General features: G+C 49.2%; 3 protein-coding genes across 18 annotated transcripts in view; 2 read left to right on the forward strand and 1 right to left on the reverse strand.

Annotated features, from left to right (window-relative positions):
* The window catches only part of LOC148651763 (receptor-type tyrosine-protein phosphatase F), a 222,607-nt gene extending 220,385 nt beyond the window's left edge, over positions 1 to 2,222 (forward strand). For all 12 annotated transcript variants that reach the window (XM_088597854.1, XM_088597859.1, XM_088597861.1 and 9 more), the window contains one exon: positions 504 to 2,222. In XM_088597854.1, coding sequence (XP_088453980.1) covers positions 504 to 572 — 69 coding nt within the window. In that variant the 3' untranslated portion in view covers positions 573 to 2,222. The remainder of the gene's footprint in view (positions 1 to 503) is intronic.
* Positions 681 to 10,737, reverse strand: LOC148651764 (uncharacterized). The gene is made up of 4 exons (XM_088597594.1): positions 10,557 to 10,737; positions 9,797 to 10,474; positions 4,495 to 4,655; positions 681 to 806 (listed from the first exon to the last, which is right to left on the reverse strand). The coding sequence occupies exons 1-3, from the start codon at positions 10,735 to 10,737 to the stop codon at positions 4,621 to 4,623; spliced, it is 894 nt and encodes a 297-aa protein (XP_088453720.1). The 3' UTR covers positions 681 to 806; positions 4,495 to 4,620.
* LOC148651765 (lysine-specific demethylase 4A-like) lies at positions 8,089 to 25,090 on the forward strand. Of its 5 annotated transcripts, XM_088597870.1 has the most exons (23): positions 10,465 to 11,280; positions 11,484 to 11,641; positions 11,773 to 11,948; positions 12,341 to 12,455; positions 12,991 to 13,184; positions 13,705 to 13,754; positions 13,965 to 14,068; positions 14,188 to 14,325; positions 14,933 to 15,180; positions 15,563 to 15,756; positions 16,254 to 16,540; positions 17,020 to 17,125; positions 17,234 to 17,415; positions 17,799 to 17,994; positions 18,422 to 18,498; positions 19,592 to 19,647; positions 20,194 to 20,302; positions 21,131 to 21,319; positions 21,515 to 21,685; positions 21,785 to 21,904; positions 22,157 to 22,249; positions 23,283 to 23,371; positions 23,681 to 25,090. In XM_088597870.1, exons 1-23 carry the CDS (start codon positions 11,217 to 11,219, stop codon positions 23,682 to 23,684), a joined length of 3,120 nt encoding a protein of 1,039 aa, XP_088453996.1. In that variant the 5' UTR covers positions 10,465 to 11,216; the 3' UTR covers positions 23,685 to 25,090. The 5 variants fall into 5 exon arrangements, with proteins under 5 accessions (XP_088453998.1, XP_088453997.1, XP_088453996.1 ...); XM_088597872.1 differs by lacking the exon at positions 10,465 to 11,280 and adding an exon at positions 8,089 to 8,214 and having other exon boundaries at positions 23,283 to 25,090; XM_088597871.1 differs by lacking the exon at positions 10,465 to 11,280 and adding an exon at positions 9,995 to 10,129 and having other exon boundaries at positions 23,283 to 25,090.
* Positions 25,091 to 26,433: the final 1,343 nt, after the last annotated feature.

Raw genomic sequence — 26,433 nt, forward strand, 5'->3', positions numbered from 1 at the left:
ATATTACGCAGAAATTAATGGCGTCATACTTTCTGACTGAGAATGTTGACTTAAATTTTAAAACTGTTGTATTCACCATCAGAACTATTAACCACATTTTAAGAAAGGCTCTTTGCCAGCGTAACTCATTTCACACAGCAAGGGACTGGCCAGTCATGTCTCCCTTCATTGTGGGTGCAGCCTGGCTCTTTAATAGACTGGAAGACGTTGGGGGTTACACGGCTGCCTTCAGAATCAAAACTGAATCACAGGTCTTGCATTGCACCTTGTGAGGCAAGAACTAAAAGTCTCAAAGTCTTCAGACAGTGAAAGATGTTCCTTGGTTCAGTACATGTGAAAGGTGTGCCGCCCCACCCTACAGCTGCTACACTGTGCTGCGTTTCCTTACATTCACGAGCCGACGCTGCCGACCATACGTGTCGGGAAGAGCCTTTAGGATGCATACTCCCGTGGAAGGTGATCTCTTTTCTGACCCTCTCTTCCCAACGTCCCTCTCTCATCAGGACCAGTACCAGCTGTGCTACCGGGCTGCACTGGAGTATCTGGGGAGTTTCGATCACTATGCAACATAACTACTCCTGGATACCTCCCCCCCCCCCCCCCCCCGCCCACCGATGACGAAAAGAAAAGAAAGCCCATTCAGGAGTACGAAGTGTTCCTTCTGAGCCATATTCACCCACCCGATTGTGTCCAGAAGCTGCCAGAGGGGAGAGGAGAGGAGACGAGAGGAGGGGAGGGACGAGGCGCGAGCAGGAGTCCGTCCGTCTGGCCAGCCCCCAGTCGCGGTCCTCGCGGGCTTTCAGACCCTAGACAGAGATTTTAACAACGTTCTTCTGATTCTACTCTGCACATAACATCCCTCCCCTTTTGTTTATATGCTACTGGTAGCAAAGATTTTTTTTTACACTCTTATTCTCATTCTCATTATTGTTTATTTAGATTTTGTATAATCATTTACACTGGTAATTATTTTCTGAGTCTTAAAGGCCTATGCTATGGGACCTTATATTCCATAAGTGGTACTATTTTTTATTTTATAAAGTTTTTGTAGATTATTTTAGCATAAGGGATGTGCATTTTAAGCACGTCCCTGAATACTAATCCCAGAGAACCACTATTCTCTGAGCTGCTGTTGATTTTATGTTTTTTTTTTACCATGATCATATTATTATTGTTGTTTTTATTTTCCTTGTGTATAATTGGTCTTATCCAGCGGAAATGGGAGTTGAACTTTTATAAACCTTTTCACTTCCTGGTACTTTATAAAAAAAAATAAAAATGGAAAAAAGAAATTATAAACCAGAGTTAGTGGTACTATATAAACCCATTAGGAAGTAAATAATTTTAAAAAAATCAGCCATGTACAGATTCTAGCTTTGTTCTCAATAGCTGTTTAATGTGATTTTCAAAAAGGAAACCCTACTGCTTCAAGACCTTTATACACAGTGAAAGAGAAACGTTTGGAATTCACAGATTCCTGTTTTTCGCACACCAGCCAGTGAGCTGTAACATCACTGGCTCCAGTCTGGCCTTGCACACATCCGTGTGAACCACAGCCGTGCAAAAATGATGGAGAGCACAAGACCGAAGGGAGCAAGCTCTCTGCCAGGGGGCACGAAAAGTCCCGACATTCGAAATCAAGACCTACTGTACATTAACAAAGAACCTTCCAGGGATCAAGAGGTGTCTTTTTTTTCCCTTGGACTGGCCTGCTGTTATTTTTATAAATATATATATAAATATATATAAACATATATACAGTTCTTGCTATCCTGCAAAAGCAGCAACTATTGTTAAATATTCCACTTGCAAATAATCCCAGATTTTCTTGACAAACCATTGTGGGGGAAAACCCCATAACAAGAGGACTTCTGTTATTCAATCTGTATTAACGGTACAATGTTAAAACTACTGTATTATCATTGCTCTCACCGAGTCGGAGAAGATGACCTTCTTAAACATAGCGAAGCAGCACAAATGGATGGTGGAGGATTTCTGCATTTAATCAAGTGTTTATTTCCGAATGACTAAAATCCAAGAGCCGAGATGATTTGGATACGAGGGACTGAAATGTTGGCAACGCGTTCATTTTTACCTTGTGTATGCATAGTGCTGTAGGGGTTAAATCTGTTGTATACACAGTCTGTTTTCTATTTGTTAATAAAAAAAAATGTTGCAAAAACCTTGATGTTAATAAAGTTGAATAATTGGGTTTTACACAATCCATTTGGCATGTTTTGTCCCATTGAAGCTCTGTGTGTAATTGGTTGGAAAGCTGATTTTTCTGCTCTGCATTCATTCACGATTTTGATTCTGGTGTCATTGATTATTCATGGATTTGTGGCTGTTGTTTACATGTTAAACATTGTGATGCTGTCTTCTGTTTTTACCAAATGTTTCTCCCCTGGTGTCCATGTCTCCTTATCCCCCTACTAACTTCTGGGGTGGGGGACACTTGCAAAGAGAACACAGGCTGATCCTGCTGTTCATACCTATACACCAAGCAGGTGTGACCAATTGCCTGTCAGTTGCCAAACCCAGGAGAAGAAGGAACAGCTCAGCCAGTCTCTTGGCCATTTTTGGTCATCTGTATTGTAGAAGCATGAGTAATACTGTGGCACAAAACAGCAACCAATACACTGCTCACTGCTGTGGACAGATTTAGCTTCTGTCTTCTGCCTCCTTATGCAGCTCTGGGTAGGCCTCAGAGACGTCCCAAACTGACCTCTTCCCTCCCCTGTATGTAGAAGAATATTTCCTTTCCCATTTGCTGTTCCCAGGGCTTCTGCTTTTCTGTATTTTGCCGAATGGCCTTGTGTCTTAAGATGTCATCCCCATTCATTCATCTGTTTCTCTGTGCTGACAGCTGACCTTATGCCAGCTTAACAAGACACAGAAAATCCCCAGAAACCTAGAGCTCAAATCTTACCTTAGGAGTCTAAATACGCCAGGCAGTTGCTGATGGGGGTGTGAGTGGTACTGACCATTAATGCGCAGAGGAGTAAGAGAATCCAGTAGGGAAGGAAAACATGATGACTGACAAAGAGCCCACTCTTCTGCAGAAGCTGCACATAGCTTCTGCATGTCAGCCATACCTTTGGCCTGCGTAAAAACAAATTGTATGTTTTCCTAAGATCCTGCAAGTGAAGGAACTCCTGTTCTTTATTGCATTGCTTGCCAGTTCTCATTACTGTAGGACCCAAATTAAAGGTCTCCTGCTCCTCTCTACACATTGTCTCCAATAAATACCACATTACACCAAAAACAAAAATACATTAAAAGCAAAACATTCTTTAAAATAATAATACTGTGTAAGTTTTGGGTAATTGCTTTTAAAACAATTTGATGTTACCGAAGGGATGGGGAGCACAGCTCCCCTCCAGTCCACAAGGGGGCACTGTGGAAAGGCTTTAAATTTGGGACCGGAGTTGGAATGTGGCTTTGACTGTTAAACCGGGTATATGACACTGAGGATTAGCTGCAGTTTACAAATCGATCATTCACCCAAATATCTGCAGATACCATTTTCCCCATTCTATTTTTTTTCCGTGTTGTACGCTAGGAACATAAAAAGGTAAGTACAACATTGAGTTTGTTTTTTCCCCTTTGTCTTACAGTCCTGCAACACACCGCAAGCTGTGGGACAGCCCTCATCACCAGTTCCATGTCTTTTCTCTTGTCAGGCTCTAAATTTCAAAATTCAAACAGCTGGCAGTTATCAAGTAAGGTAGTTTTGTTCAGTTTTTTAATATAACTAGTAATAGCGCATCAAGTTTGTGGCCTAGTAATGCTGTAATTACTAATGTATTTCTAGTTAGTTGATTTGGATCCTGTATTTTGTATCCCGACTTGAGCCCATTGCTTGCCAGGAAAGGCTCCAGCTCCTCCCGGAACCCTGAACTGGATGAAGCAGTTAGAAAGTGGATGGATGGAGAGTTTGTGTGGCTGACCCTCTTTATCAGAAGTGACCTGTGCCTTTTTGTGCCTTTTTTTTCAGCTGGGTCTTTCTGGGCCAGTTCTGGTGAAGTACCTTGTTCAAAGACACAGTATCTCACCTGGGCTTTGAACCCACAACCTCCCACTTGCATTTCCAGGACCCTGACGACGGCTCAACACCACTGCCCCGACAGCAGAGGACCGGTAGAACATCTTACATGCACCTGATTGTTAATTCCATTTTTCAGGCTGTTCCTAGGGACCAATAATGACCACGGAAGACACACTTCACTCTGTCCCTTTACTTTTCTTGACCTTCATTCAGCAAAAAGCCCCATGATCAGCATGTCTTCTGTACAACCAGCTGAAAGCCTTTCCCTCCAGCCTATAGACCCCTGACGGTGAGCAAGTCAGGGTGGCGTCTGTGTTAATTATTTACTGTATACACTGGGATGCAGTATACAAACTAAAAGATCGCAAAGTATTTTGTGAGACATGCACGAGACTGAAGACCTACATTTCTGAAAACTAATTATCGTTAATTTTAGATTTTTTTACCTTGAACCTCATCTCGGTTATGCTGTGCAGTTACTGTATGCCTCCCTGACTGAACTGCTGGGAAGGGCTGGAGATCAAGGTGCCCCACTCCTCTCTTCCTCTGCCCACTCAACGTAGCACCGGCCCTCAACACTCCAGTGTGTGCTCAGGCTCCAAGTGTCCTAGGGGGGGAAAAAAAGCATTTGGAAATACATTCTCAACGATGCAAAAATCAACAAGAGATTGTGTGTGGCCAATAAAGTGATCTTGTCTTATTCTTTCGGATGTGTTTATTCCTGCCTGTTGTCTGCTCCCCGTGCCTTAGGAATCTGATCCATTAGCTGGCTACCTGTCCAGATCTGATCAGACTGAGGGGAACGATGCACTTTCCCCGGTCGCTGCTATCTGATTTAAATCTGAAGCACAGTTACCGTTTGAAATGCTTTCCTGCAAGCCCTGTGGGATTTAACAATCAAAGCCTCCAGTTTCCTAGCAGACAGGAATGTGCCAGGAACAAAAAAAAACACGCAAGAAATAAAAGGCTGGGCATAATGGCTCCTATTAAAGGTCGAAATGCGTTCAGAGAGCAGAAAGAAAAGTATTGTGACCTGTATTGTGTATTGAACAGAGCCTCTTAATATCTCTTCTCCCTAGGCAGCAGTAATTGTCACCTTTGCCATTTTACAATTAAAGAGCTGTGGAAAAAATAGACTGCACAGTTGCCAAGAGCCACTATAATAAGCTGAATTATTGAGGTGAGGAAGGTAATGCAGCTTGATTTTCAGCTGCTGTGTTATTGAACTTCATGGGTGTGCATTTTTAATGTTTTTATCAGACTTGGGAAGAGAATACAGAAATAACCACAGTTTACACGATACACCTTTGTCTTTTTATCTTTTGTGAAGAACTGAAGAACTGAACTAGCTTTTTTCTCACTGAGTTTTCAAAGTGTGCTGGCTATACAGGAAGACAGCTCCCCCATGCTTCTCGGACCTCGGTCCAATGCCCAGCACCAGCCCCTGCTGTATTCTTGAGTCATGTAACCGATTGAATTGGATTCTTGCTTTGAGCAATTTGAGGCCTGACCAGTCCTCCAGGCAGGAGGAACTTGGGGGGCTGTTCTCTGGTACAGAAACCTTTGGAGCCACTGCCATAGTCTCTATGGGCTTGAGGTGTATGTGCTATGGCCACTGTCTAGTGGGGCTGGTGACACTCTGAAGCCCTGTCACCCTGCTACAGACTTCCCCACCCCGAGAAATCAGCTGCAACCTGCCAGGCTGGCCCATCTGCAAGCCACACGCACCATGGGGATTGCCAACAGCCCATAATAAGCTAACCAGCCATGTCCTGGCCATACACACCCATAGGCACAGATGTGCACAGAAGAGAACAGCAAGAGAGCTTTCTGGATTATTGGGGACACCACGGCCACTGGCCGCCCAATGCATGAAAACGTGACCCCAGAGAAACCAGGCAACCTTCACACACACAGGGGACCCCAGCCAGAGCTAAACTATTAAACACAGAGGCCTGGAGCTGTGAGTCTGCAGTGCTGGCTGCAGGACCACCTGCATCTAATCGGTGTCAAGGGACAGTACAGAAATCGTGAACTGCTTCCCAGGAGAGAGACTCCATGGCCGCCGAGACCAGATCAGGGTGAGCCTGACTGTGCGGATTTCAGCATGAAATATCCAGGCTGGCTGCCATCTTCGCAGTGGCCACAGGGTGGCAGCAACACACCCCTGGAGATAGAGTCCCGGACTGTAGCCGGAACGAGCAAGCGGTAAAAAAAAAACGCTCTGCGATATCAAGTTAAGCCTGATGACAGCGGCGGCCTCGATTCTGCTTTAAGCTTTCTCATAGTATCCCTGGCTGCAGGTGACACCTGGAGAAGGCTTCACAGCCGAAACGTTGTGTTTGCTCTCTTCTCTTTTCAGCAGGGAATAAACCCATTACTGGTTCCTTTACATACTTAAATATACCTCAAAGGGCACTTCAGCTCGCTTAGCTCTGCATGCACAGATGACTACTTTAAGACAAGTATATGCATTTGCAACCGCATGTCCAAAAACCTGTAAATGTCTAGCTAGAAACAGCACAGACTGCGACGGGCAGAGTAAAGCCAAAATGTTCATGATTGAAGGTTGTATAAGCCTCCTAATGAACAAGTCAAATGCTGCACCACAAAATTATAATACCCCATTACCGTGTTCTGAACACGAGTCTGTAGTCAGCTTTATCCTCTGAAGATACAAATCTGTGTAGTCCATCCTCCACAGCACTGTTAAATACTTCGTAAATGCAGAAATAGTAACTGAATTTAATCAAAGTTATATAAAAAAAAACATTTTGGCACTTCTCTACTTCTCTGTGCAATGGAAGAGGAAGATTTTGTTCTTTAGTGAATTCTTTATCTGGGTTGAGAAAATGCCAGGACTGCGGGCTCCTGTTTAATGTCATCTCTCCTCTAATTAGAGCAATCTCTCCAAAGAACGCACAGAGCCGAGTATTCTTACAGCACGATTAATTAATCCTAATTAAACCTCTTTATTTATCAAACCAGATTAGTGAAGTCGTAGATGTTGTGTGCACAGTTATCACATTTCATAAAAATAATGTTGAAATTTTAATTGGTGTTTTCCTCAAAACGTCGCTTGTGTTGCTCTACTTTTTATTTCTTCATTAAAGTGTCAAAATTAGCTCTTCAGTTCAGTAGCTAAAAGGATCCAAAGAACTAATTTCGGATGTTTAAAGGGTGTGAGGGAAGCATTTTTAAAACACAATCAGCTCCAACATTCGTATTACCAGCCCTATTTATGAATATGTCTATATGTCTCTTATAAACAGTTTAGGTTTCCCACTAAATCCCAGCACCTAAAGCCAGGCACAGGGGCAAATTATGTAGTTTATTTGCAGACCTAAAACTTGCATACAGTGTACCTCATCTCCATTATAACACCCCCCATGTGGGCATTACGGTCTGTGAAATTGTTTCACGATTCAAATATTTCAGTTCTGGCCTTTAACATCCAAACTGAAAATCAGACATCTCTTCTACACCAAGAAAGTGCTGCCGGTGAACAGACCTGCTGTGTTTTGTTCTTCTGTTTGAGATGAACTGGGCGCATCTTGCAGAATAAAAATGCCTTCTGCGTTCACACAGATCTGAGCTGATCTCAAGGATGTGCAGGATATTTGAACTACTGTTGTTGTTCCGCGCAAGTAAAACCAGATCCCCCAGCTCTTGCATTTGAAGTGCAAAGGCCCATGCAGAGAAACGCACTGATCAATACCCTGCACACAGTCAGCTGCTTGCACTGGGGGGGAAGGGGGACAGACCCTGCTGCACACCCAAAGGCACACGGGGGACATTGCAACGTGTGTCGGACGCGCCTCCGAGCTGGACAGCGGGTCCGGCCGCAGCGCGAGTCGCCCCCGCGCTCGTGTGTATGTGCTGCGGCGCACGCAGCCCATGGCGTGCCACGCTCTCAGGCCCGGCGCTGATTGGTCGCTGCCCACGCCCACGCCCACACCCCCCCGACCGCAAGCCTTCGAAACTTTAAAGTTTAAAGCGCTCGCAGGGCGGAAACAGTTGGGAAAAGTGTCCACATACACTTACAGAGATGAGCGGAGAGTGAAGATAGGCTCGGAAGAAATGCGGTTGCAAATGCACGAACGTGTCTTATACGCACAGAAGAGGAGCAGTAGTCACCTGTGCATGCAGAGCTAAGCGAGGTTAAGGTATATTGAAGTATGTGGTTCAGGTGGGCAGCTGCGTCAGCTGCAAAGGAAGAAGTAGCAGGTTGATTCCCTGCTGAAAAACAGAAGAGAACACAACGTTTCGGCTGTGGAGCCTGTGACACCCGAAGAAGGCTCCACAGTCGAAGTGTTGTTCTCTTCTCTGTACAGTAACCAAGGCCACTGAAGGCGCTGTTACTCCATTCTGGGCGAAGGGGTGCTTAAAGTGAAATGCAATTCACTGGGGGGCGTAAAACCAACTTTCTTGTTCACCCCCCACGGAGGACATTAAACGCACTGCGAGAGCAGGCCAGCTGTGTGTGAGGGTACGGGCCTGTATTTCCAATGACCGACAGCGAGCGTCCCGTTGCGGGTCACGACAGAGCGGGTCCTAAGTTGTCACGGCGCCATCTGTAAAGACGTACTTAAGCGACGCAAATACCAGCGGCAGAGTTTACCTGCCGGGTCCGGAGGATGTTTTGTTTGAACTGTAGGCGAGCGCCATTTTTGAACGGCCCTGCAAACACTGTTGCGTAGCAACAGAGCAAACCTGAGTGTAAAACGGTATTTGGAAAACTGCAAAGTACGGGGGTCGGGGGAGATGTATTAATTCACCTTGAAACGACGCATGGTATTCCTTTTGTCCGGTATTTCAGCACCACACGTCACCAACTTGAAACTCGATGTTCCCACCGGGAAGGTTTGGACTTAATTGCGCGTCTGAGGCAGAGCTAATTAATTTGCACAAACAGGTCAGACATTACGGCCGCGGTTAGCATTGAGTTTGTGTGTTCTCACCGTGTTAGCTCGGCTTTCCTCCCTCAGTCCGAAGACACGCTGGTAGGTTAATGGGCGTCTGGGGGAAACTGCACCTGTTGTGAGTGTGTTTGCGTCCCGTCCAGAGTGTACCCCGCCTTGCGCGCATTGCTTGCTGGGAGACACTCTGGCTCCCCCGTGCCTCTGAAGTGGCAGAAGCAGTTTACAAACTGGATCAGACACCTGAATGACAGCAACGGTGTTCCAAGTCATAACAGTGCCGTTTTATTTATGGGTGCTTTTCAGCAGACACTGTCCAGGCATAACCCAGAATCAAAAGTGAAACCAAGGTTTCTGTCTCAGAAGTGTATTTTCAGCACCGTCAATAGTTGCACGGTGGTCGAATCTGAGAAGTGGCTGTCGGCTGCCTCCAAGTATAACACCAGTCTCGGCAGTTTAGCTTAAGAAAAATGAAGCTGGTGTCAGACAGTGGGCTGGGAATGGAAGAAACTGCAGCTGTAGTGTCTTGTTTTGGTCTTGGCCGCTTGTTCAAGATGTAGTAAAAAGTTTTTTCGCCTTTTAAAAAAAAAATTAAAATGAATATGAAACAGCGTGTTCAAGAAGAGTGTTGGTCAGGCGATTGAAAACCCATTAACTGTTAACTAGAACTCCAGAGGGTGACACGGGAGAAATACATGCCTTGTAATTCCGCAGAAGGGGCTGTTTCGACATTAATTCACTTCTTTTTATCGCTCGATGAAATACAGTTTGGAGAGGCTGGGTGCAAAAAATAAAAACAAAACAAAACAAAGTACCGAGAAACTCGTACTATGGGTCCACATTAATAACGGGAGTCCAGTCAGGAGCCGCTGTCCCAACTTGGGTCCGTTCCCCCTCAGCGGTGGATCAGCTGGTAGCCGGAGCTCGGCGTCTCCCACATGGCGCCCGTGGGCGTGGCCACGGCGCGACGCAGCCCCCTGATTGGCTGCGGGCGGCCCGCGGCCGGCCTCCCCCCGGCCGTGGTAAACAAACGCACACTGCGCCTGCGCACCGGGGGAGTAATGGTGGACGCGGTTCTCTCTCCGAGCGAGGAAGCTATAGTCCCATCTCTGCCTGGACACGGGGGGCCCGCCGCGGCCGCCGGGGATTTCTGACAGGGAACGTGAGTGGGCGCCCGACCCGCCCTTGCGGTCGCCGCCGGCTGCTGCCGCCTTCCCTCGGAGTTTCGCCTCGGTTTTGCGCCCTCCCGAAAAGGCTTTAGCAGCAGGCTTAATCGCTCTGCCATATTTCCTTATGCTGGGGGAGCTGGTGGTACTGTACGTGCTGACGTGCGCGGCTGTGTTTCTCGGGAGGAGGAGGGGGGAGTGAGCTTCCGGGGTGGCTGGGGGGGGTGGGGGGACGCGTCGGCCCTCCTTCCCAACGCTCGTCCTGCACACGGGCGCAGACGAGTCGCCGGAGCCCGTTTCTCTCCCTCTCGGTCCCGTGTTCCCTGCGCGGAGAGTGGGGGCTCAGCAGCCGTGGGGGGGAGGGAACCCCGCTGGACGGGCGGGGGCACAGCCAATCAGCTGCGCGGCTGCGGGGGTTCCGGCCGGGGCGCGGTCCAATCCGGCGCGGAGGGCGGGAGCGGGCCGCGCAGCTCGGGGGGACAATGCTGGGGACACGGGAACGGGCCGTCTGGACCCGTCTGGACCCGCCCGCGACCCGAGGCTGTTTCCTGCGACCCTGTGCGAGGGGCCCGCTGACGGGACGGGGCCAGAACTCGCACTGCATGGAGTGTCAGCTGTTGGTCAATTAATTATGGACTTTTCTGATGACAGAAGCAGCGGCCGGGGAGTCGGATAAACTTTACATTTCTTGTTTTTTTATTGGGGTGGCGAAATGTCCTGAAATGCATGCTCCTTTTTTGTTTGTTTTGAAGTGAAGAGATGTGCAGACTTTGGTTCGCTGAGGACTGAAGCAGTGTACTTTGACTGCAGACCGTAACGTTATCGTGTCCTGTCCGGACAGCTTCCTTCGGCTGTGACAACTCTTGCTCCAGCCTGCTTCAGACGCAGAAGCCCCCCCCAGTTGTGGGTGGTGGGCGGATAACGTGTGTGTTTGGCTCCGCCTGTCTGTTAGCACCGAGAGGTTAGGGTCAGCGGTGGGGACAATGCGGGGGTATCGCCCATTTATTGTTCAAAAACCCCTACAGAGCGAACGCAAAGAGTGCAGGAAGAGAAGTACCACAGGCTGGACAGCTGAGGGCGGTAATGAGTAACGTGGAAAACTGCGAAGGTCCTCACAAATATTTTACTGTGAATGTTGTTAAGACAGGTAGCTTTGCTCCTTCGTAACATTTAAAACACTCCCTTGTTTTCGTTTTAACATGCAATCTGTGGCCAAACACCTGTTTGCAAGCATTGTTAGAAACTGATTTCTATTATATAATTTTACGAGGCAGCAGCACGGACACTAGCCTGTGCGCCCATCATGAAGCAATCTAGAAGTTGTTTTTGTTTTTGTCCTGACTTGTAAAGGAAGCTGCCGCTCTGCAAGAATGACCTCCGACTCGGCGACCCTCAATCCTGGCAACAGGATCATGACCTTCTACCCGACCAAGGAGGAGTTCAGGAACTTCAGTCGCTACATCGCCTACATCGAGTCTCATGGCGCTCACAAAGCTGGGCTGGCCAAGGTAATCGCTGCATGTTCAGCAGGGTTTTTTTTTAGCTTTACGAAGGTTTATATTTTCAGTCAACATACATGAGCGATTGGCATGTGACCTGCCTTTTGTTTACAAAATAAAACCTCTTTGGATCGATGCAGATTGTTCCACCCAAGGACTGGAAGCCCAGGAGGAGCTATGATGACATAGACGAACTGGTGATCCCAGCTCCCATCCAGCAGGTGGTGACGGGGCAGTCTGGCCTCTTCACCCAGTACAACATCCAGAAGAAGCCCATGACCGTGCGGGAGTTTCGCAAGATTGCGAACAGCGACAAGTAAGTATAGGAGGTTCCCTGCTTCCATCTGCTGGAGCGTGATCAATACTTTGCCCCCTGACTGCGGTATGAGTGTGTTGGCGCTGTCGCCCAGGCTGTGCAGGAGCTGTTCTGCAGGCCTGTGCCTACTTTAAGGTGGAAAATTTACTAAATCCGATCTGTTTCCCTACATCACCAATAGATATTCAACAGCATTGCTATTTGGCAGCTTGACTGCATCTCAGAATCATGTGCTCTGCAAGGGCCTGGCCAGTACTGGGGGTGGCAGATCTCCCACAAGAACAAGTTGTTGCTGCAGGTGGTGGTGGTGGTGGTGGACCAATAGATGGCGCTCTATCACCAAAACCAGAGTTTCCAAAGCCGTGCATCGGTATGGTGGCTTTGTGTTGCAGGTTCTGCAATCCACGCTACGCAGACTTCGAGGAACTTGAGAGGAAGTACTGGAAGAACCTGACCTTCAACCCGCCCATCTACGGCGCGGACGTGAACGGGACGCTGTACGACCCAGTGAGTGATGAGAGTTCAGGTTCCCCTGCTAGTCTCGGAGGGTCGGGAAGAGCGAGCGGCCCTCTGGGGTGGCGATTGAGAGTTACGATGCTGGGCACTGTGCCTGATTGCTGGGAGCTCCCCTCCTTCACCGTGAGTGAGTGTCACAGGCAAATAAGTCAAAACAAATAAGATCAGATCACCTGAATTGGCCGTATACAATCTCTTGCATTGGGGAATTCGTCATTTCGCGGACCCCAGCTTGCTCTGCAGGAGACACACAGACAGGGAGAGAAGCTGGGGGTCAGAGCGCAGGGTCAGCCGTTTATATGGAGCAGCTGGGGTGAAGGGCCTTGCTCAGGGGCCCAACGGAGTAGGATTCCTCTGCCGGCCGCGGGATACGAACCGGCAACCTTCCAGCCACAGGCACAGATCCTGAGCCTCTGAACCACTGTGCCTTGTTTTTTTGTTGTTGTTGTTGTTGTTGTTGTTTTCCCCCCCAAAATGGGCATTCTCCCTGGGTCTTGGTTAACGTCCTTCGCTGGGGTGGTTGCAGGATGTAACCGAGTGGAACATCGGCCACCTGAACACCATCCTGGACACGGTGGAGACGGAGAGCGGGATCACCATCGAGGGGGTGAACACCCCATACCTGTACTTCGGCATGTGGAAGACCACCTTTGCCTGGCACACGGAGGACATGGACCTCTACAGCATCAACTACCTGCACTTCGGGGAGCCCAAGTCCTGGTGAGGCGTCGTGCTCGGCGGCAGTGCCGTCCCCAAAAGCTCTGAGCGCGGGCAGGCAGCCGGTGCCGGCCTGAGAGAGCTGCAGGGGAGAAACCGGAGGTTAATTCCGCAAGGGAAAGCGAGGGCAGGAGGAGGACGGAAACGACCCTTCGGCCGCGCAGCCCTTTCCAGCTGCCTCCCGCGGTGTTTGAGAAGGCTAACGGACGAGAGGAGGCTGTTGGGTCCGCGAGGCCCTGTTGGTAGTTGGGGTCTCGCTGATCCAGGGATCCCATCCAGCTGATTCTTGACAGAAGCCAGGGTTTTCGGCTACAGCCACAGCCCTTAGAGAGGAGCCTGTGGCTCCTGCTTCATGGTTCATTGTGAAACTGAATTCCCAGTCTCTGCCAGCTCTGCTTGAGATCCCGAGGGGCCCCAGAGGTACCCAGACCCAGGATAAGGCAGCAGCGATCCAGAGGATAAGCTGCAGTGTGGTAGGAGAGAGCCTTAGTGATCCGAAATTTCACTGTTTTTCTATCCGCAGGTATTGTATCCCACCTGAACATGGAAAGAGACTGGAACGTCTTGCTAAAGGTAAGTTGCAAAAATCAGTCTTCACAACTGAGGTTTCTTTCTTTTTCATTGGCATACTGGACAGAAAAAAAAAGGTGCCTTTAGTCTGTGTTTGTCATTTTGTGTATATGTGCAAAGTATGAGTGTTCCAAGACAAATGTTCACGAATAATCACATGTGAACAGCTGGCTTGGCTTATTCGGTGTCTTTTTATTTGGTCTCTCGGTGAAGGTTTCTTTCCTGGAAGCTCCCAGAATTGTGAAGCTTTCCTTCGTCACAAAATGACCTTGATTTCGCCTTCCATCCTGAAAAAATACGGCATCCCATTCGAAAAGGTATCAGTCCGAGAACAAACCCTCCACTTGAAAATATTTTTTTAGCGGTGGTGTTGCAGATCTTTTATGTATTTCGTGTTTTAACGAACAAATGGCTGAGCTTGTTGTTTTCCTTTCAGATTACTCAGGAAGCAGGAGAGTTCATGGTTACGTTCCCATATGGTTATCATGCTGGGTTCAACCATGGCTTTAACTGTGCAGAGTCCACAAATTTTGCCACTCACCGGTGGATTGAGTATGGAAAGCAAGCAATACTGGTATGAGACACTTGAGTATCACATCGGACCTTATTCATTGCACAGATCCCTTGTTACATGAACACGTGTGCGACTGAGTACGATTATAGATGTAGAGAGGGCGTTATTTTGCACATGAGGATAAGTTCCTACAACTGCTTGGCTTTTGCGCATTTTACGTTTTTGGTGAAACAAAAGCTAAAGATACGAGCTAAGCAAAAGGCCGTGCACAGTTCATGCCAGGCAAACATTTAAGAGCTTAAGAAATTCCAGTAGATAGCCCCGTCAGTGTACATTGGCTGCAAAGGAGCAAGTCGAGGTTTATTACATGCTGGAAAGAGAAGAAAAGAAACGCGACATTTTGGCTGTGTCTTGAGGCGTGACACTTTTTTTAGGTGTTTCTCTTGTTCTCTTTTCAGCATGGAATAAACCTTTACTTGTTCATTTAAGTGTTTATTTTTTGAGAATTTCTTTCTGAATTGTCCCGTCAGCTTTACTTGGACGTTGGTGGGGCTTTGTTCCTGTTTTGAAGTTTTCCTCTAGTACTGAGGTTCAGAGCAGCAAGTCGGCGGGGAGGTGCCAGTGTCGTCTCCCTCTCCTGCTGCTCATACCCCTTCCCATCCCACAGTGCTCCTGCCGGAAGGACATGGTGAAGATCTCCATGGACGTGTTCGTGCGCAAATTCCAGCCAGAGCGCTACAGGCAGTGGAAGGCGGGCAAGGACAACTCTGTCATCGACCACTCGAAGCCCACGCCGGAGGCGGCCGAGTTCCTGCGGGAGGGGAAGGGGGGCTTCGAGACGGAGGTGCCGGCGAGCCCAGACGGCGGCGAGCATGTGCAGGACGCGGAGGAGGAGGAGGAGGAGGAGAAGAGGAGGTGGGCGCCTGAAAGGCAGGACTTGCTCCCGAGAGCTTTGCTTTAAACTCGTTGAGATTGCTGGTCTTGCGGAGTGCGGGAATCTAGTCGAGGGAGGTGTTGGGGGCACCTCCTGAAAATCCTTCCCCTTTTGCTCGAGAGGAATTGTTTTCCAGTTCAACTATTGGCCAGATAGTTCCATGTGCCCCTGCAAATTGATTTTGCTTTTCCTGCCTCACGTTTTGTTGTATTTACCCTATCAAAAGAGTCTTTCAGAATGGCACACTGGTGTAAGATGTAGTCAGGCTGAATTAATCAGCATTGTCAATTTGGACCCAAAGAGTGCGTGAAGCGTGATGATGTCTTAATTAATTTGCTTGTTTATTTTTGCCTTTCACCATAGTGTTTCCAAGCAGAGAATAGGCACCAAGAGACATCGGGTTTGTCTGGAGGTCCCAGAAGAGGTGCTCACCAAGGAGGAGTTTTCGGATGAGCAGTATGAAGTGGACGTCCCGGAGAAGAAAGTGAAGCTGGCAGCAGAGCTGGACTGCCAGACAGTGGTGGGCTGCAGGGAAGGATCCAGCCTGCAAGAGCAAGGTAGCTTCCTTATTCTTCGCAATGGCAGGGCCTGCTGCTGCAGTGCTTGGGATTCCCGAGGGTCTGTCTGCTCAGTAGTGCTTAATGCTCGGGGTCCTGACTGCCCAGCACTGGGCTGAGAGTTGGGCTTCACAAAAATACTGGGGGTGTTGGAGATAATGTTCAAAACTTCTAGTTTTATGTTAACTTGAGAAAAACCTCTGTGCTCCTACTATTCAGGTATTTTTCTGTAGTAATAGTTTCCTAGGGGGGGGGGTTTAATCTGTGTCGTTCTGCTAGTGTAGTTTCATGTCGTGCAGTCCCAGGTTGCATTCTTAAATTCAATCCAAAGCCCTCGTTCCTCGCTTATCGAAGATGCTTTCTGCAACAAGCCGTGGCACCTTACAGATTCCACAAGCGCTAGCCGAGGTGAGGCTGGGAGAACGACTAAGGCCACGGGTGCAGTTCTCCAAGCGAAGGAGGGTGGCACTCGATCTGTTTCGCTCTGGGTCTTCCAGGGCGCTGTGACCCGGACGCGTGTGGAAGTCGGGGCGAGCAGGCCGCGCCCCCGCCCGCTCCCGGGATCGGCACCGCCGGGGGGGCGCAGGGCGGGACCGACGTCGGTTCCGCTTCCCCGGTCTGGGGTTCCCCGCGGTCCAGCCCCAGCTCGGACCCAGGCCCGCCGGCCCTCCAGAGGACTCTGAGCCCCGCTGAGGCTCTGCAGGTCCACAGCTACGCCAGAGGAGACCGGGGCGACACGGAGACGGGCGTGGGCGAGGAGGCGCTGGCGGGGCAGGCCGAGCAGGTTTGTTCCCACCTCCTGTGGATACGGGCACCAGATTAGATCAGATGAGCGTCGTGGTCTGCACGGCAGGTGGACATTTGTCTTGGGCCTCCCCCATGACTTACAATCCAGCGAAGTCGAATACACAACATACAGTCCATCAACGAGCATCAAGGAAGAGCGACATAGCAGACATGCAGAAGCATAGACTGGAACTGATCATAGTTGCCAGTACCTGGTCCAGCAAATAAAATATCATTAACATCTAGCATGACATTACTCGTGGGGAGTATGGGAGATAAGGGACCTTTTATACATATTCCAACAGCTCTAGGGACTCTGAAACGTCACAAGCTTTGCACACTGAGAATTCAGGGGATGGGAGGCGACTTTAATGATACTTCCTGCCACCCTTTGCGTCACCCTATCGACAATTGTTTTTATTCGTGGGCGAGTGGCTCCCCGTGGCTCCCCGTGTTTAACCTTCTGTGCGTTGCCAGGTGCTGGGAGAGGGCCCCGAAAGCAGGACGCTGAAAAGCAAACGGCAGCCTCTCAGCAAACTCCCCCGCCACCACCCGCTGATCAGGGACTGCTTCAGCGACGAGGGTGAGCGCAGGGCGCCGGGGGGGGGCGGCGCGGGCTTCCGGGCGCGGTAGCTGTCCGGCCGTTCGGTTGTGACTTTTCCCCCACGCCTTTTCTCCCGGTTTCCCGCAGAGCTGCAGGAGCAGGGGCCCGCGGACGAGGAGACCGGGGAGGCCGAGCCGTGGGCCAAGCCGCTGGCCCACCTGTGGCAGAACAGGCCTCACAACCTGCAGGCCGAGCGGGAGTACAACCTCCGCATGGGGCAGCAGGCCCCCTACTGTGCCGTGTGCATGCTGTTCCAGACGCACCAGCAGGTGAGCAGGACGGCGCCCCCTGCTGGTCCGCGCGCAGCCGGGTGCTTCCTGGCCGCGCGGCCCCAACCCGCGTGCGTGCAAGTTGGCCCGGCAGCAGCTGGCGTAGCCGGCGGAAATTCTCTCCTCACGCCGTGCTGAGCGCAGGCGCTTTCCCGTACAGAGCGGCTCTCGTTTCTTCTGCGTGGATTTCTCGCTTTTGCAGTTTCTGCCTAGTTGGTGTAGGGTTATCTTCACGCCTGTCACTGGGGAATTAAAACAAGATGGCCCAGGAGACATCTGCCCTAGAGTGGCCCCGAGCTCTCGTGGTTCAAGGGCCAAGTCGGGGCCTTCTCGTTCCCGTTGTCTCGAAGACTGCAGTGCTGACGCGTGTCCCATGTGTGCAGTCCGAGTGCAGCGGCGCCGTCCGGAGCCCCGAGGAGGACGCGGAGGGGCAGCTGCGGACGAAGCCTCTGATCCCGGAGATGTGTTTCACCGCTACCGAGGACAACACGGAGGTGCGCTTCTCCGCCCCGTACCTGGAGGAGGACGGGACCAGCCTGCTCGTCAGCTGCGCGCAGTGCTGCGTGCGGGTTCACACTAGTAAGCCCTCCGGCGCCTCTTGGGTCTTTTCCGACGCCTCCCGCTTCGCTTTTCTGTCCAGCTCCCCGGGCAAGGCAGCGTGCGCGACGCTCCCGAAGACCCGCGAGAAGAGGGACGCGCGACCGGCAGCCTAAAAACCATTTCGGCTCATTGGAGGATGGGCTACTGCAGGGGAGGCTTCTGAGAATCGCAGTTTATTTTTCTAATTTCATTCTGTACCTTTACCGCTTCTTGCTTTTGTACCAGTAAACTCCCAGGACTTGTCCCCCTGCCCGCATTCCAGCCTCAGCCTGTCCCCTGCGGCTTCTTTTTGCGACCGATCAATAAGCTGCACACCACCAATTAGCTGAAGGGCTCACTCTCTGCCCTCTTTGAATACTCTTTTCTGCCGTGCTGCGGGAAATAACTGCTTTGTCTCGCGCAACAGGCTGTTACGGTGTGGCTCCTGAGAAGGTGACTGATGACTGGAAGTGCTCGCGGTGTGAAGCGAACGCTGAGGCAGAGGTAACGTTTCCCGTGTCCGGCCCCACCCGTGGTAAAGCAAAGCTTTTCCAGAGGGAATGTGGGTGGCATGGCGGTGCAGTGGGTGGTAACGTTTCTGCCTCGCAGTGCTGGGGCCTTTTGGTCAGTTCCTGGGGTGCTGTCCTGCTTCTGGGAAAGCTGGCCCTGTTTGTGTGTGTTTGTGTCTGCCCTGCAGTGGACTGGTGTCCCATCCAGGGTGTACCCTGCCTTGCTCCCAGTGCTTGCTGGGATAGGCTCCAGCTCTCGCGCAGCTTTGCCGTATGGGATAAAGCGGTTGGAAAATGGATGGATGGAAATATAAATGTTCGGCATAATTGTGACCTGGCTTTTTTTTTTTTTTTAATCCTTTACGTCAAAGAGGCCCAGAAGCTGAAATGTAAGAGAACAGGCATCAAAAGTAAAGCTTCAGGCACAGCAGTGACCAGTACTGCATGCTGTTCCTCGAGATCCATCGATTATGTCGAGCTAGCAGTCAGTGTGGCCACTAGAGGGACACATTGTATCACAATGACTTTAGTAAATGTCTGATTTTAATGCCAGGCTTTTTTTTTCATGTTCGCAGACATCAGTTCTGTTAGTTTGCGTTTAAATACCTAAAACTACGAAAAAGTAGAGCACAGGGTAGCATATGAAGGCAATTGAAAACACAGTTGTCATCCCTGGGGGAAAAAAGCCAGTACTGTTTAGCTCGGCAGTGATATAAATAGAAGACACTCCTTGATGTTAGAAACTGGCAGCATTTTCATGACAGTTTCTTTTTTTTTTTAATGCGAGTCACTGAAATAGGTCAGTGCCCTCGATTATAATATAACCATAACACAGCACAATACCACCAGAGATTTCAGCTGCGCAAGCCTTTCTTCTTCTGTATTGTTTGTTAGGCAGATGTTATTCCTGCCGTTAGTTTTGAGATATAAAAAGAATCTCTAGCCTTGTGCAGGGCCATCCTTCTGTAAGAGAGGTCTCAAACCTGCACGGATCAGTTTGTCGGAATACACCTGCCTGCTCTTCGTAGGGCAGCACATGCGTGTTCCTGTGTTTCTGCTGATGCCTCACGTGTGTGCTCCCTCTGCAGAGCTGCTGCCTGTGCCCACTGAGGGGAGGAGCCCTGCGGAGAGCAAACAATGACAAGTAAGCGCTCTCTTCTTCCCCAAGCCCTCTTCCTGCCCCGGAGCCTTCAATCGGAAAAGCTGGCGTTTTTTTTTGGACGCTGCCAAGTCCCAAATCTCATTTGCCCCCTTTGTAATGAGGGACTGGGAGCTGACACCCGAGCTGGAAAGGGGGCTGGAACTTTGCACTTTTTACAACTGTCGGCCTTGAACAGCAGTGTTTTTGATGTGCCGTTCAAGACACGTGAACAAGTATGGAATAAGTGTAGTGTTTCAGGAATGTAGACTTGAAAACCTTCATTCGGTTTGTTTTAGCGTAATTGTCTGGGGTGTCCTATTGTTTCCAAATATACAACTGTACGGTCAAAGCAATCTGCTCAGCTCTCCAGAAGGCGTGGTTTCGACCTTCCACGCCAAAAGTTTTTATAAACCTTGGCAGCCGGGTAATTCAAACTTGCATTTACGGTGAATGCAAAGCATTGTGACAATGTCACGTTATTTAAAAGAAATATCGAGTAATTATGGTCGAGTAATTCGGTTTGTCCCCGTTGGCTCGTCTTCCCTCCAGGTGGGTGCACGTCCTGTGTGCGGTGGCCGTGCTGGAGGCCCGGTTCGTGAACATTGCGGAGCGCAGCCCGGTCGACCTTAGCGGGATACCCCTGCAGAGGTTCAAACTGGTGAGCGAAAGGGGCCCGCCTGCGCGGTCGTTGGCGTTTAATTCGCGGCGGCGTCCTGCGTGGCCCGTGAAGAGGTGGACCGAGAGCCCGTACTGTCGGGAGCGGCGCTCTTGGTTCCCTGCGTCTTCGCTGCACAGGCTCGTCTGTGCTGTTCTTGTCGCCAAGATCAAATAGCGCTTTGGGACAACAGCCTTGTGGACACAACGGCTCTTTAGTATTCTGACTACGTGATCCATCGGTTCGTTTCTCTTGAAACGAAAATTCAGTGGAGCAGAGGGAGGGGTGCATAGAGTCAATATGTGCCGTGTACACGTGTCTTTCTGCAACAATCTTTCCATTGTAACAACACTATTGAGCAGCATAAAGCTGGACGTGTTGTTCCAGGTAAATTCACAGTGTGTCAATATGTGAATCGTGGACGAGAATAGACCTGCCACCTGCACAGCAGATGTTGGTTTTATAATGCACTGACTGGCCAAATCATGAGAGTCTATGCTTTTCCACCTACTTGGCGAATTCACTGCTAGAGGGGCCCACACAACATCGCCATTCACGTCTCTTGTCTTTTAAGATCTTGAAGTGCTTCTGTGCCGCGTTCCCGTTTAATTTCACTGGATTTTAAGTTTAATTTTAAGTTCCGAATGTTTTGCACAGCCAGTGTATTTCTCCACGACGACGAACCCCGCGGTGAAGCGGGCGCGTGCCCCCTTAACCTCTCCCCAGAGGATTGTGGGCGTCTTGCATGCAGGTTTTTCCACTCCTGCCCGTCCGGTTCACCCTGAGACATTGGTAACGGAGGCCCGCTTGTGCTGCTGCTGTTCCCTGCAGAAGTGCTTCTACTGCAAGAAGCGGATGAAGAAGACGGCGGGGTGCTGTGTGCAGTGCTCGCACGGCCGCTGCCCCACCTCCTTCCACGCCACCTGCGCGCAGGCCGCGGGGGTCCTGATGCAGCCCGACGACTGGCCCTTCGTGGTCTTCATCACCTGTTACCGCCACAAGGGTCCCATTCACACAGAGGTAGGGCAGCCCCGAGAGGGTGGGTGTCAGTTACCTGGTAATAAACGAATTGCTACTAATGAGTACGGACATAAAATCTCAGCCCTGGCACTTCCAAATGCATAACGGACAAGCTGTTAACACTTGTCAATTAAAAAAAAACATTTAGGAGAACATCTGCCAGCACTCAGTGCTTTGCCCTCTGCATTTCCACAGCGCAACAAGGCAGTCTTGCGGGAGCTCTGCGTGGGACAGAAGGTGATCTGCAAGCACAAAAACGGCCGCTACTACCAGTGCGAGGTGGTGAGGCTGACCAAAGAGACCTTTTACGAGGTCAACTTCGACGACGGCTCCTTCAGCGACAACCTCTTCCCGGAAGACATAGTGGTGAGTGGGGAGCTCTCGGCCTCGCGCCTCGACCGCCCGCGCCGGGTGGGTGGTGTTGACGGTGACCTCGTCTCGCTGTCCCCCCCCCCCCCCCCCCAGAGCCGAGACTGCCTGCAGCTGGGCCCGCCCGCGGAGGGGGAGGTGGTGCAAGTCCGGTGGACGGATGGCCTGGTTTATGGAGCCAGGTTCGTGGCCGCCCACGTCATCCAGATGTACCAGGTGAGACGGGGCTGTCCAAGAGAGGGTTGGCACCGAACGAACGTCCACTTCTGTTTTAGAATGTGTGTTTTTATATTGGGGAGGTGTGTATTAATAGCGTGGTCACTGGTAAGTGTTTTGTGGGTATCTCAGTCTGTATCCTTGTTTCATGTGTGTTAAGGCTTAAGAGCAAAGAAGCAGCGGAGAGTTCGTTTTTCTTCAGCGGGAAGGAAAAAAAAGCTTCATTCGACTCCTCTTTCTTCTCCGCGGCAGGTGGAGTTTGAGGACGGGTCGCAGCTCACGGCCAAGAGGGACGACGTCTACACTCTCGACGAGGAGCTGCCCAAGAGAGTCCGGTCCAGGCTGGTGAGCCGCCTGCTCTTTCCCGTCGGCTCCCTGGAATCGGGGCTACAGTGTCGAGCGCCCGTAGGGTGTTTAGTCGAGGGTCTTCGACGAATCTGAACGCCGCGGCGGGGGGGGGGGGGGGGGCTCAAACGAAGCAGCTCGTTACAGAGACCGAGGAGATGACGGGGAACAGCTGCCTACAAAACGATTTCCACAGCGAAGCAGAAGACACGCATCCAAAAGCTTTAATTTGCGTAACTTTGTTGTTTGTTTAAGAAAGTGTTTTCGGCTTGTTTCAGGTAAACGCAACTTGGGTGAGCACCGTTTATTGGCATCGGTATTGTTTCATGATGATTTACGGAAGCCCTATTTCTACCAAGTCACAAAGGTGTTGTTGCCCATCCATGTGGGGACCGAAGCAGGGAATATTTAAAGTCATCAATTTTTTTTTGTCGTGTACGCCCACGTGTTCTTTCACGTCTCTGGTCGTGGATGTGAACCCCACAAATGCACACGGGGAAATGAGGAAGTAAAGGCAGACTCCTCCGACCCGTCTCATCCCCCTGATACAGGAGGCTGCTCGCTGATTGGTGTGGTAGCCGCCCCTCGCCGACGGCACCGCATTCCTGCGAGTGCACAGGGGGCAGCGGGGCTCTCTGACTCTCCCAGCCCCGCCCTCAAGAGAGCTCAGCCACTAGTGCGCCACCCCCCTGTGTGTGAGCTAGCGACGTGACCTCCTGGCTTTGTTTTCTAAACTATTTAACCTATTGTTTTAAAATTAAAAAGTGGTGATATTGTGTGGCTTGTGGGGATGGGGCCCCGGCACCCCTGCGACCCTGAATTGTAATAAAACTGTGTTGCCTCGGCCTGCTTGCACCCCATTACCATTATTGTGGTAATGGACGATAAATGATGATTGACTAGGAGTGAGTCGGAAGCCTGCAGGACAACAGTGAAGCCAGTTATTGAAAACCAGGAGCTGGCTTTTGGAGAAAGGTGCAGTGCTGATGTTTATGATGAGTTTTCTGATTGTTCTTGTGTTGTTTTCACGTAGTCGGTGGCGTCAGACATGCGCTTTGATGGGATCTTCACGGAGAAGGAGGTTAAGCAAGAGTCCAAGAGGCAGCGGGTGATTAACTCCAGGTACCGTGGTGACTATATTGAGCCTGTGGTCTACCGGGCCATCATGGAGTGAGCTGGCCTCTGCGCTCCAGCCCACACCCAGTAACACACTGGGGACGCGCCGAAGAGAAAACTAGGGACAGCCACCCTCTAAACCTTAAGTTATTGACTTTGCGTTTTTCTGAACTCTGGGGGAAAAAAAAAAAACGTGGACAGCTTGGAAATAAAACAGTACCGTGTCCTTGACCTGCAGTGAGTGCAGCCTGCATCAACTTAATCTATTTCACCGTCTTTTTTTAAAAGAGCTGAGATGATACTTTTGTCTTCAAGGTGATTCACCTTTCCTTGTGTTTGACATCCATCCAAAACCTGGACACATCAGTGGAGGCTTGCAGTGACAGGAGCTGCCATACAGCCTGTTCTGTGTGGGACAACAGCTTGCCCTATACCATAGGTATAACTCCAGGGTCAGTAGCTGGGACATTTCTCAATGGTGGAACTCCATACAACAGGGCTTTGTTTTTTGCTTCATAAAATGTTGCATGCTGTTTATTTTTCACATTTCAGGGGTGCTGTTTCTGCCAACATTTGGTGTAACAGAAGTGCCATTTTAATAACAAGCTTGTTCTCTATGCAGATCTAAACCAGTTGAAGGTTGACTGCATTCTTGAGCTCACTTGAAGTGTAGGCCATTAACCTTATTAGTAGCATTACGTTTCAGTTCTGAAGTTTGTTTCCAAGCAGTGAGGTGGTGCTTCTGGCCTTCAGCCACGCAATACATTGAATCAAAAAAATTAAACCGTTTAGTTGTAAGAAAAAAGTTTTTTTTTGTTCTCTTTAAGTAAATTCATGCAAAGGCCAGACTTTTTTGCTGGTGCTTTAGAGCTTACTGACTAGTCTTATTTTTCTCTGTTAATATTAGTTTGAAAAAGCCCAGCCTTAAGTTTCATGGGCATCTGTTGCTTTCCTGTGGGTTCATTACAGCCTTGTAATCTACAGCATTTAATGAAATTACTCTAATTTAAGTTTGATGATTATTTTGAGAACATGGTGTTTTTTGAGTAGCCTGTTGCAATTACAATCTTGTTAAAAACTCAAGATGTCAAGACGTGTGTGTGTGTATATATATATGTTATTTAAGAGGGTTCTTGTGTTAAAAAAATTTGCTTTTGCATTCATTTTGCTCCCAATGTTTGAATACTGGGTTTTTGGGGCACAGCTAAAATGGCTCTTCTGAAGCCACAATGCACTTAGATTGAAAAAGTCCTCATTAGAAGTGTTGAGCCCAGGAAACAGCTACTATCTGTTCCTGCATTAAGAGATGCAGGCTGTGAGAAGGGAAACTGGTGTCTTTAGATGCTGACTCCAGGACAGAGGCAGCCCGTATAAGCAATCCAAAACCATTAACTGAGCACATATCAGAGTGTAAGCTTGTTTGTATTCTACTATATTGACCAATTTCAAGTGAAGCATTTGAGAGCTGTTGTTTGGGTGGGTGGGGGGTGGGGGAAACCCTTAAGATATGTTTTTCTATGCTCAAAGCTTTTTCTCCATGAAGTGTAATATGTTCTCGTAGCCATACTGTGTGATGAACTGTCTTTGAATAGAGTCGTACGTAGATTATTTAAAATGTTAACCATGTATCTTAATGATCCCATTTGTTCATCCTTGATCATGTTCACCAAGAACAGTATTGTCATACTACATTTTTACAGCCTGTATTAAACTATTTTAAGCACAGCCCCTGCTACAGTTTTTGACATCAAGAGCAGTTGCAGCTCTGTCTGTTCCAGTAAAGAATTCAGAATCGGGCTTTAGAGGTCTGTGCTGGCCGCCTGCGTCTCTTATTTTCCTCCTCCTCGTTGGTCTGGACTGGTGGAAGAGCGTAAAAAACACTCACATTTCTATTCCTCATCCTGTTCCTTAACAAAAGGGCCACACTTAAAACGGAATAAGCAGAGGTTCGTTCCATGCCGAAAGGGAAAAATAATTTATAAATGTTTATAAAGAAAAAAAACAGTCTTGGCAAACAATCTTCTTTCTTCAGTATTGAATTAACCTCTGTTTCCTTGCAGCTTAAGCAGTGGCACGGCCCCAATGTTGAGAATAGCTGCATGTGTGAATTTATTACTTTCATCTCTCTAATAATGTTTGCTTTAACACAATTTACACAGCTTACAGGGAATTACACCCTCAAATTGACGTTCTCTTATTTCAGGAGTATTTACAGTGGAGTTCAAAAGGGCTTTTAAGACTTTCCCTGGCTGTGTTTTCCTCAGATCTGGTTTTAAATTGACCAGTTCTTTAGGAATCATTTTTTGCCTCCCTGGTGTAAAATACCCAGTTATAACATCCCCTGGGGCCATCCTAACACTCACAGGCCAGTCTTGATTGATCTTGTCCTAAGCTCTTGAATGTTTCAGCTGGTATACCTGGTCATACTTCACTGGTAACATACAGTATTGTGGGCCCCTGAATCGTAGGAACTGTTATAAAAACGACAAACAAGAGGGGGCTGTGTGTTTTTTCAGTAGCTGAGTGACCTGAGGATCTTATCCATGTATCTGGTTCCTGTTTCCAACAACACACAAACTAAAAAATGACTGGACTGGTGGACTGTTTGAATGCCCAAACACAACTGGGACAAACAAGGATGCTGGAACTTTTTGCTGACTCACTCTTTTAAACCAGGTTATTCAGACATGCTTTGCAACCAGAGTGAACATGCCCTGACTTTTAACACTGCATGAAAACTGAAAAGCCTCTTCTCCTGTCGCTGTTTCAATATTGCGAGCACCAGGAACACTTTCCCATTTACAAAAGAAAAAATCGAGACGTTATTCTGTCTGAGCTTCCATAAAATCTGCCTTTGAAGTGCAGGAGTCATATGCAACTTGGGCCAGCTTATTGATATTTTATTTTGTTACATTTTCTCCTTATGCCCTTTGAATAAAATATCACCCTTTCAGACTGCAGGACACCCCCGGGAAAGGTTTAGTATTTAAACCTTAGGTATGATGTCATATATTCAGCGTTGCACATGATTCCCTAGTGAATCACTTGGAGAAGCTGTTAAACTTGTC

Source organism: Lepisosteus platostomus, chromosome 11 (assembly GCF_059453375.1).
Source record: "Lepisosteus platostomus isolate fLepPlt1 chromosome 11, fLepPlt1.hap1, whole genome shotgun sequence".
Taxonomy (NCBI): Eukaryota; Metazoa; Chordata; class Actinopteri; order Semionotiformes; family Lepisosteidae; genus Lepisosteus; species Lepisosteus platostomus.

What these genes read in the sequence shown, in the direction of transcription:
- LOC148651764 (XM_088597594.1), bottom strand. Translation starts at nt 10,737, where the DNA reads ATGCAGTGCGAGTTCTGGCCCCGTCCCGTCAGCGGGCCCCTCGCACAG. An exon ending in CCGGATTGGACCGCGCCCCG is followed by an intron (nt 10,475 to 10,556) that starts GCCGGAACCCCC and finishes ACGGCTGCTGAG; the next exon opens with CCCCCACTCTCCGCGCAGGG. An exon ending in GTTATTAATGTGGACCCATA is followed by an intron (nt 4,656 to 9,796) that starts GTACGAGTTTCT and finishes TTCCCCCCCTAG; the next exon opens with GACACTTGGAGCCTGAGCAC.
- LOC148651765 (XM_088597868.1), top strand. Translation starts at nt 11,217, where the DNA reads ATGAGTAACGTGGAAAACTGCGAAGGTCCTCACAAATATTTTACTGTG. An exon ending in TTCGGGGAGCCCAAGTCCTG is followed by an intron (nt 13,185 to 13,704) that starts GTGAGGCGTCGT and finishes TTCTATCCGCAG; the next exon opens with GTATTGTATCCCACCTGAAC. An exon ending in CCCTGCAGAGGTTCAAACTG is followed by an intron (nt 20,303 to 21,130) that starts GTGAGCGAAAGG and finishes TGTTCCCTGCAG; the next exon opens with AAGTGCTTCTACTGCAAGAA.